Source organism: Carettochelys insculpta, chromosome 12 (assembly GCF_033958435.1).
Source record: "Carettochelys insculpta isolate YL-2023 chromosome 12, ASM3395843v1, whole genome shotgun sequence".
NCBI classification, from domain to species: Eukaryota; Metazoa; Chordata; order Testudines; family Carettochelyidae; genus Carettochelys; species Carettochelys insculpta.
Window position 1 is genome coordinate 30,130,903 of NC_134148.1, and position 10,343 is coordinate 30,141,245.

Here is a 10,343-nt window from a genome sequence, read left to right on the forward strand (position 1 = left end):
AGCGCCCCGGGGCGGAACTTGTCCGTGTGTCCCGGGCGGCGGGTGGGGTAAAGCCCGGCCAGGGCAGGAGACGGAGGGGGTTTTCCGGCAGCATGGAGGCGTTCGTGGACTTCAGTAACCAGACCCGGGGCCGGGACCGGCTCTTCCGGTGAGCGGGGCCGGGGGCTCGGGCTGAGCTCTGCCTGCAGCCTGCCCCCAGTCCTCCCTTGGCAGCGCACGGAGAGGGATTCCTTTGTGGTGCCGGGGCCTGCCCTGACCTGGCGCCTGGCTCTAGTGCCCCAGCGCCGTGCTGTGGGACTCACTACAGGCGGGTCCCCCAGGCAGTGCTGAGCCTGTACCCTTGTGGGGTGGGTGTGAGTGCTGTGGGGCTAAGTGTCGGGCACGCTGCCCTAGTCAGTGCTGTAACTACACCCTTATGAGGTGGTGGGTGTGCTCTGCTACTCAGTAGGGTCTCCCAGTCAGTGCTGAGGCAATATCCCTGTGTGGTGTCAGAGTCGTTGCGCTTCAGAGAGCCACCAGCCTTTGATGAAAAGTAAGAGTTGGGTCCTTGCTGTCTTGGCTATTACTGTTCTTTGAGCACCTTCCTCAGATGTCGAGGGAGGGGTGAGCTGTTTTCCCCAATGGCCTGCCACCAACCAGCTCAAGTTTCCTGATTATTCATCTGTAAGCTATGGTGTTTTTCCATATTCTGTTTATTCTAGTGGGTATTGCTGCTTAGTGACTGGTTGGGCCACAATACAAATAGCAGATCTGGAAAAGATATTTTTTGCTGATCTGCATCTTCTCCATCTGGGAAACTGGCATTATCCCTTGTAGTCCTGGACCCTTGCTGCAAGCTAGCATTTTTGCAGTATTTGCAAGTGGGTGTTTCAGGCAGTATCCATTATATTGCTGCCAAATGTGCCCAACTAAAACCTTTATGGGCTGCCTGTTGCATGGTCCTCCATTGTCATGTTTACATTGCATATGCATTGCTTCTCACACTGCATGCCTTAAAGTGCTGAACTTACCAAATAATATCATGTCATCTTTCTACCTCTTGGTGCTGATGCATGAGTAATGTCCACAGAGAGTCCCAGGCTTGGAATGAAATTGTTCTTTTTCTCTCTCCTGCCTCTCCCAAATTGATGGTCCTTGTGTCTTCTGTGAACAATTTTTCTTATTTTTTTCCCATTCCAGAGCCATTCAATACACATGCATGCTACTTAACTATTTATTAGCAAGTAAGTCTGACAAAGAGGTGATGATAATGAAGCTCAAGCAATTGGAATCTAGCATGCGCTCTGGCCGTAAATGTAAGTACCCTATGTCCAGAGGTTTGGTCCTGCTTCGTATTGCTTATTCCATCCAAGCAGACGCCAGTTGTGCCAGCTCATAAGTGGTTAACTTACTATGAAGCCTTGGATCGCAGGACCTCAGTTTGTGTACTTGTGAAATAGTAGATACATGCTTCTTCCCCCACCAGGATTAAGCTCACTTTATTACCTGCTGTGTTGTATGATTAATATTGCTCAAAATACACATAATGGAGCCAGTGCTGTGGAATAAGAGAAAACAGACTTGTCGGAAGGAGGATAGCTCAGTGGTCTGAACATTGGTCAGCTAAACCCAGGGTTGTGAGTTCAGCCTTTGAGGGGGACATTTAGGGATCTAGGGCAAACAGATTTAAAAAAAAATCTGTCAATGATGGTGATACATCCCGCTGAATGGGCAGAGGACTGGACTCAATGATCTCTGAAGGTCCCTTCCAGCTCTGTGAGATAGGTATATCTTCATATTTTCCTAAAACTGATGCTGCAAACTGAAATAAATTACACTTTTGGAAGGGAACTAGCTATAGCATAGTTGCCCTAAAAGTGTGCAGCTGAAGAAAGGCATTGTTCGTAGTTGGTCAGAGAGTGAATCATTAGCCCTCAAGAATAATTTAGAAAGGGTGTAGCTCACAGATGTAATGGGATTGGTATACTAGCAACTTCCTTCCAGGGAGCTGAGTTAAATCCTCTTCAGGTTAGTGCAGTGTATCTGCCTATATTCTCTGACTTGCATGGTAGAACTTAGCATGATTAGTCATACCTATTCAGAAGAGACCCCAGAATGAGACTGGTGTAGTAGAGGGTGTTCACAACAGACAGGTGGGCAATGGCAGAGCTGTGTGGCATGAATGGAATGGCAGGGGATGCTGCAAGCGAATATAAAGGTGCATCTACAATACTATGTGGGGGAAGTTTGAACTGTATCTGTTTACTATAGATGGCTCTACTGTTGTCAGTACCTTGCTTCTGCAAATGCAGTTACCCTCAGATGAAAAGCAAATATTTAAATATACAAGGACTGGAAGACCAGTTAGTTACTGAGAAGCAGAACTGGATGGCAGCCTACAGAATGGCAGCCAGCAGGGAGTGAGCCATTCTAACTTCTCTGGGTTCTCTTGCAGTGTTCAGACTGGGCAACCTGGTGCATGCTATGGTAGCAGCCAGGCGAACTACCCAGCTACCAGACCTGGTACCTCGTCTCTGCCTGACAGCTTCCAACTTCAGCCGTGTCTTGTATTTCATCTGTGACACAGTCCTGTGGGTGAAGAGTGTTGGACTCATCTCTGACATTAACAAGCAGAAGTGGAGGAACTGGGCTACCAAATGCTATTACTATTCATTGCTGATGAATCTGACCAGGAATTTGTATGAAATCTCTTGGCGGATGGAGCAAGAGGCTCAAAAGGAAAAGGCAAAGCAGCAGAACCCTTCTCGCTGTGATGAACAAGACAAGGAGCTGATCTTCGTGGGAACTGTTGGGTTACAGCCTTTTCTCCTCCTGCTGTACCACACACTGAGAAAACACCCTCCCCTATTACTAGACACCATGAAGAACCTTTGTGATCTCTCTAGTCCCTTGGATCAGCTGGGAATCTACAAAACCAATCCAGGAGTTATTGGGTTCTGTGGCCTCCTCTCCTCCATAATGGGGATCCTCACAGTGGCAAGTCCACATATGAAGCTGAAATACTGATTGGAGAGCAACTGCATCAAACACAGTGAGCTGACAGTTTTGCTTCCCTGACAGCTTTCATCCCCAGGATGAACTTATTTGATGATCATTCTTCATATGTGGTTTGTTCCCTGGAAGAGCCAGCTTTACTTCCTTCTTGTTCCTGGTGTCCTCAGATCAGGAGCTTTTCTGTGCTGTGATGCACTATATTTTGGAGACCAGTGAAGAGCCTGAGCAAGGACTGAGCAAAACCTCCTTGAAGAATATCGTGCAACATGGAAATCAAGACTTTACCAATTGCTGCTAGTTGAGGAGATGTTGCTATTTGCTGTATTTTAACATAAACTTGGAAGAGGTGCGTAGGCACCTCTCTTTTTATAGCTATATAAAAAGCCGTAAGCAGTGATGCTGACACTGGAAAGGTGGAATTTACCAATGAGGTGGGGGAGCAATTCATACAATTTTTTTTTTTCTTTTAGGCAGACTCAAACATGTTGATACCATGAATGCATTGGGATCTGGTGTTCAAATGGCCTGGATCAAAAAGTATTCTGTGATGAGACTGAATGATGCTGGGGGACTGGGAAATGTATTTATGGAGTTTTTCATCTGTAGATAGTGGTTCAAACCTAGACCAAGCTGGTAGTGCTTAGTGCTCCTGTTTAGTGATAATGAAAAGTGCTCCTGTTTAGTGATAGTGACAGTTGTTGAATGTGTGTTGGTGGTGCTGGATCCAGTTCATAGTAAATAGAAGTCTACAGCCCAACAACCACCACCTCATCTCCTCTTTGTCAACAATGCAAAGCCAAGGATTGCTTGTGCCATGGATTCTGAGTTCCTCTCTAGAGAAGGGTCTTTTCAGGTCGTGGTTAGGTATACTGATTTTTCCCCAGTATATGTGGCAAGCTTACTTCAGTGCTGCTCATGTTGAGGATAAGCAAAGGATTTCAGTCTCAATGCTGCTTATATGGCACCATTGTTCAGTACTGGTCTTCCCCCATATACACACACAAAACCTTGCAGTCCCAGGAGGGTGATACTTTTTGTACTCTCTAAAACAGCTCTTGCATTAATGCTGCTTTAGTGTTACTGAGAGTTTTCAGATATAATTGGTTTTAAATGCACATGCTATAGAGGAAAAACCTGCCTCAGGGTGCTGGTGAGTGAGTTGGGCTGACTGTCATGGGGTGCTCTCCAAAAAGGAAACTTGCACTACAGGCTATACCTCCCTGGTCCAGCACCGTTGGGATCTGAGTAGTCCCGAAGAAGGGAATTTGCTGGACCAGGGAAGGTCAGGCCTCTGGGCTCAACTGTAGGGCCACCAGTCTCCTGGTTGGGCTCTCCTTCTGGCTGCTTCCTGGCCCTCACGCTGCGTGGTGGGGCTCCACTCCTGGCAGGGCTCCTTGACATGGTGCTGCTGGTGGGAGGAGGAGCTCTGCTCCTAGCCAAGCACCCTGGCATGGGCCTGTTGGTGGAGCTTCCTGACAGTGCTGGGGCTCTCTGCCCCGGTGGGATTGCCAGCCAGGATACCTGCCAGTGGGCTGTACACCTGGCCCACCAGCCAGACCAGCTCAGCACACCTGGGGTTCCCTGGGCCAGGCAATTTCTGATGTAGAAATATATCTGCTGTCCTGTGAGAGGATGAACATTGCTGGATCAGAGAGTGCTGCACCAGACTGTTTCAACCTATGGTGGACTGGGATGGGCTTGTTGATGTCAAAGTCCTTTGATATGTGCTTGCAAGAAAAGAGCCTTTTGTCTGACTCTCTCCACGGTCATGGTCACCTACTCGGGTAAGGACAAGTGGTTGTTTCATATCACCTCTTTGTGTGGGTTCTACCACTCTGAAGTGCCTTTTGTAATCCCAACCATCTGGGTTGGAATGTTGCCTTGTATTATTGAGGAAACACTGTGTCTAATTGTTTGTGTAATATGTGCATTGTTTGACATCCTTTTGGGTGAGGCAAACTAAATTTACAAAAGTCCCAGTTTCATAAGCATCTGTTGCTCAACACCTGTAGAATTTACCTGTGAGGCAAGAACCAAAAGGATCCCATCTCTTGGTCTGTGCCTGGTCTCTGATCTCTGCTTTCCACCGCTGCAGAGCCTTTCTGTGTTTAAGTACATGTGGAAGCTGGTTAATATTACCAGAGCCCATGGATTCGGTTGTCTGATTTGAAGCAGAAATTATAGGACGTTACCCAGTTCTCTTTCCTGAAAAGCAAAAGGGCCTGGATTTCAGCAAACAGGCTAATAAAGTATCTCTGCTAATTTCATGTCATTTTTCTACTAGGGGCTGTGTTTGATGTGTCCACTTTTAATGTAAAATGTTAGTGTTTCAATGGAATGTTTTAAACAGGAGGCTGCAGTCCATGGCCAGTTGGCTAAGATGTGTCCTGGAGACTGAATGTTTATAGAGTTCTTCAGTGTGGCCTTCTGCTGCCTCTTTTTTTGTTAATGTGAAACTGCAGCTCATAGAAACTGCAGGTCCTAGTTTCTAGGTCAGGCCACTACAGAGCATTGCAGCTTCTGCATTAGAAGAGCTCTGCAGACCCTCTCTTGTCTTCATGGCCCTCCTCTCCTTGTTGCTGATGAACATGGCTGTGCTCAGCTCCATCTGTTGTCAGCCATTGGGCTCCTGGCAAGTTGCTGCCCACTTTCTCTGACAGGCAGTTTAGCCATCACCCTGTTTTATTAGGAGGTGAGCTAGAGTAGGTAAGAGGAGCTATGGTGATCAACTTTAGGGAGGGCGGAATTAATTTCCCTTTGTTTACAGACCTCTCTATCTTGCCTACTTGTAGGAAGTTACATTATGATCGAACTCTTTGTTGGGAAGAGGTCAGATTAAAAATAGACCTTCCCTTGATTTTGGCTGTATTTCTCTGCATCAGTGGGTTGATTGTAGCTTGTAAATATAGAGAGTAACTTTTTAAAATATTGGGGTGGCTTTCCTAGCAGCTTTCTGTTAGATGGACTGTGGAAGGACCAGTCTAGGCCTCACAATTCCAGGTGACACAGCCTGAGAGTGGAAAAAAACAACTTCCTATGTGGAGAGGGACCTAAATAAAGGACTTTCACACAGGCTCTCTTCTTCAGGGCAGTGTGACCCTGTAACACCACCACCCGGCTCTGGCAAGAATGCTTAGGGCTTCCAATCACTGCTGTGGGATTCCAACAGGCCTGTCCTAGTCTGTTTCTTAGATAGGTCACTGGGTTTTAGAAATTAATATTTGCAGTTCCCCCTGCAAAGTGTAAACTAGGAGTTTAATGTACTCTAATTTTGCTTGATATAACTGAAGCTGGGAATCAACCAATAAGTGCCTCTTCCTTAGGTCATCTTCTTCCAGGATGATAGAATAAGGTCTGCGGCTTGTGCACACAACTAATAAACTGAAGCTGAGTGTGAATCTGTGTCTGGTTCATGGATATGTGTTGAGGAGATGGTGGAAGGTGAAAGTGATATGCTCTCCCTGTGTGTAGCTGGGTTACAGACCTTTCCTCTGAGGGGCACAGGGAAGGGGGAAGCTTGGCCACTCTCATCAGAACTGACATGAGCTTATTTCGTTTAGAATGGAGGTGAGGGAGCAGATATACTTCAAGGTGCTTAACAGCCTGGATAACAAAGTGCGCCAAAATAAATTCTGTGAGAAGATCTTGTTTAAACGGAAATAGATCTGACCTACTGCCACTGAACTAGTCCTGAGGCCTTCTGTCCAATATAGGCACTGCTGCTTTCATCTGCTGGTGCTTAGTGTCTTCTGTGTAACCCAGCAAGTTCCCAGAGTTGTAGGGTGAACTGCCACAGCAGTTTAATAATGCATAACTATTTAGGGCTGGCAATGAAGAACTGCCCATTGAAATGGGGAATAGTGCACAGTGCAATGATCAAAACTGGGCCTTAGGTGGGCCCATGGGGCTAACAGAAAAGCCACAAGTGGGTTGAAAGTGGCAGCCTGGTGCCCTTGGACAACAAGCAAGGCACTGAGCGTGGCTCTAATTTAAAAGGAGAGTTTCTTTCACTTCTTGTGAAGTGCCAGGAGCCAGGTGCTCCTTGAGTAATTTGACAATATCTGTGATCCCTGTGTCACTTGAGCTCCAGCTCAACCCCTTCTCCCACCAGTAACATTGGATAAGTAGCAGACTTGGCAACGCTAAGCTCATAAAGGCTTCAGCTCGCTGATCCTAGGTAGTTTTTGTGAGCTTAATCCCTCGTCGGAAGAGGTAGAGGTGCTTCCTGTGCCATGGACAGCATGTGCCTGGCTAGCTGGAGGGGGCAGTGGTCTAAGAACAGATGGGAGGATGGGAACGCTTTGATGAGACCTTTGTGCTCTAGAGGGGCTGGGAAGGACAGAGGGCTGGGACAGTGCTGGGAGCCTTTGTCTTGCAATAGGGCAGTGAGGGATATGAAATGAAGACATTAACAGGGTAGAGGGTATGTTATGTCTGAATTCTTGCTGAAGCCAGTTGTGAGGGAGGCTCAGCCACACGCTTGCCCCTTCTGAATAGTCAGTTGTGCTTTCACTGGAGGCTAGCAAGGTCAAAAAGAACAACCATTGCAAAATCCATGTGCCACAGCTTTGGAGCAGCTGGTGCCCTTTGCCCTGTTGTCTGGAGCACAGTGACTCATCATGGGGTAGCCTGGAAAGTTGGCAGACTGTTATGCTGCCTTTCACCTCCATTGGGTGGGGAGCTCAGCCAGAAAGGGAAAAGCGCTAGACTTATGTGGCTTGAGGTGTGTAAGGCGGAGCAGTTATCCTGTGCACACTGCCTTCTTCAGTATGAGGAAGGTGTGTTCCCCAAAGCTCAGACTCCAAGTCACCCTCCTCCATCTGCCTCAAAATACCCACATAACCGGCTGACCCACCCACCTGCCCTAGTTTGGGTGTGTGGTTATTCTAAGAGTTACACCTCCCTCATTATCTAGCTTAAGGGAGGATGTGAAGCTCTGAGCATTGACGGACCTGCACTGTCTTTCCCCTGTTTGTAAAGGTGGGGGAAGTGGAACCATGAAGGAGCCAGTGAGCAAGCAGGGGCTATCTGCTCTGGTGGCTAGGGGCTTCCCCTACGAATCTGCTGCTGGCTGCTTCAAAACAGCCCAGCTTGATATCTGCAAACAATCAGTCTTTGCCATTGCTGACCCCCTGGATTCCTCCCTGCCACTGAGCATCTCTGGGCTTCTCACCTCACAGGGGGCCCTTTGCATTATTTCTCTGTCCTCTAGCATTCACCACTCCTTCCAGGTTATCGGGGTATGGCTTCACCATGTGGCAGATCAATCCAGTCAGGGTTGGTCTTCTGGGGTTCAGTTGTGTGTGCCTGGTGAGGATGCGTAAAGTCAAACTATCTGGGTTTGGCAGTCACCCCTTGTACTTCTCAATATCATGAGGCATAAGGGAGGTTGACCAGGTAACTCAACTGGAAAGAAGTCTGTTCTAGCTACACTATTGCTGTAGCTGGAATTGCATGCCTACATTTGACTTTAATTCCTAGCGTAGAACTGGCCTGTATGTCTATGAGAATTGTACCAATGTGCCACATCCAAGAGAAGAAGTTAAATAAATCCAGTCTGAATTATAATCTCTGTGCTCGCCACTGTACTCCTCTCCCAACTCAATAAGTCCCCTTTTATTTTTCTCCTTCAAAGCCTGTTTTCAGTCCACACAACAGTGTCTTTTTCCAATGAATTAAGCTTTCAGTCCCAAATAGGACCATCCTACTGTATTCCATCTATGCACTAACATCGTCACTCTGCCAGTAAGAGCCACCAGGGCTGGCAAACCAGACTGCCTTCATGATGCCTATTGCTCATGGCTCCATTCTCTAGGTGTTGATGGATTTTAATTCCCCTGTTCCTGTTGTTTTGGTGGGATTGAGTTAGATGCAAGTTCTGTGTGTCTCTTGCTAGGATCTATAATTTTCCAGACTGGTCATGCAGACATCTGTTTTGCATTTGATATGGCCTGAGAGTGCCTTTTGTCATGTTACCACAGCAACATGCAAACTCTTAGACTCATGCAGCTGGGAGGTGGGGCTTTGTGGCAGTACTGTCTGTGATAAGACACATCTGTGTCAGAGAATCTGCTCCCTGGAACAGCACAACCAGATACGCTCGGCTCCTAGCACCCTGCTGATGACAGCGTCCTACTGGTGCTCCGTGAGTAATCAACTGCAGGTGTATGCCTAGTGTACAGCCTCCCTAATTCTATGGAAGGAAGGGGAAGCTGGCAAAGATGTTCTGCTTAATGGCTCTGCATTTAATCTGTTGGTGGGAAAGAAGGAGTCCTTGCTGGAAGTGGCAATAGGGGATGTCGTAAGGTTGGAATTGGGGTTTTGGAGACTGAAATAGGCAACTTCCTGCGCTGGCTTTGGGAAAGCACTGGCCCCAGTGGACAGAGCATGCACTGTGCTGTTGAAGTGCACTAGATGGAATCTGTATCTGAACTAGCAGTGGGCTGTGCTCCTGAGCAGGTGGAGTGCGTTTTGCCTTCTGAGTGCTTCAGAGCTGGCACTGCATGTGTGGAGTGTGCTCACTGCTGCTTGAGCTCTGTCAGTGCTCCTTCACCCTGCCTTGCAATGGCACCAGCTAATCCAGCCCTGACCTTTATCCTCAGCTTTGCCAGTGCACCTCAATTCTGAGCTGCTGCACCTCGTGCTACTCTTATTCTTGGTTCTTTGCGCAGCTCTGCTAATGCCCTTCAGTCCTGGCTGGCAGTCCCCGGTCTAGTCCTCCTCATGCAGTTGTGCTGCTGGCCCTCAGTCATGACTTGGTACCACCGCTACTCATATCCTGAGTTTTCCCACAGCTCTGCAAGGCACATGAGCCCTAACTCCAACTGCTGATGCCTCTGAACCTCTTCTTCAAGCGTCTATATTGCAGATACTTTCTCTAGTTGAGGAGGATCATTTAGGAGTTTTGCTGCTCAGTTGGCTAGATGGGTTGCTGGTGCTGTCTCAACGTAGCTCTCTGCTCCTGCCTGTCTAGGATGCAAGAGGTCATGATGTACCCTACAGCTTGAGCCTCCGTTGGAGCCACCGGGTTGACTAAAGACCAGTGCTGAGACTATTTCCAGCATTGTGTTCCCAGGGAGCTCCTTGATTAGGCTCTGGACTTTGCTTTGCCAACTGATATGTCATGATGGCAGCAAAGAGGAGCCAGAAGATGCAGGATGGAAGCATGAAGGTGAGTGTGGGCAAGAGGCAGAGCAGCAAAGACTGAGTCTGTTCTGGTCTGGCTATGGTCTGAAGAAGTGGGTCTGTCCCACGAAAGCTCACCTAATAAATTATTTTGTTAGTCTTTAACGTGCTACTTGACTACTTTTTGTTTTGATGAAGACTGCTGTGTATGAGCAACGTCAGCT

The 10,343-nt window shown here is 47.7% G+C and overlaps 1 protein-coding gene across 2 annotated transcripts; it reads left to right on the plus strand.

Moving 5' to 3' along the window:
- Nucleotides 1-42: 42 nt before the first annotated feature.
- Nucleotides 43-10,114, plus strand: PEX11A (peroxisomal biogenesis factor 11 alpha). 2 transcript variants are annotated; one of them, XM_075006579.1, is made up of 4 exons: nt 43-148; nt 1,180-1,295; nt 2,435-3,425; nt 9,968-10,114. In XM_075006579.1, exons 1-3 carry the CDS (start codon nt 93-95, stop codon nt 3,004-3,006), a joined length of 744 nt encoding a protein of 247 aa, XP_074862680.1. In that variant the 5' UTR covers nt 43-92; the 3' UTR covers nt 3,007-3,425; nt 9,968-10,114. The 2 variants fall into 2 exon arrangements, with proteins under 2 accessions (XP_074862680.1, XP_074862681.1); XM_075006580.1 differs by lacking the exon at nt 43-148 and adding an exon at nt 463-663.
- The last annotated feature ends 229 nt before the right edge of the window (nt 10,115-10,343 follow it).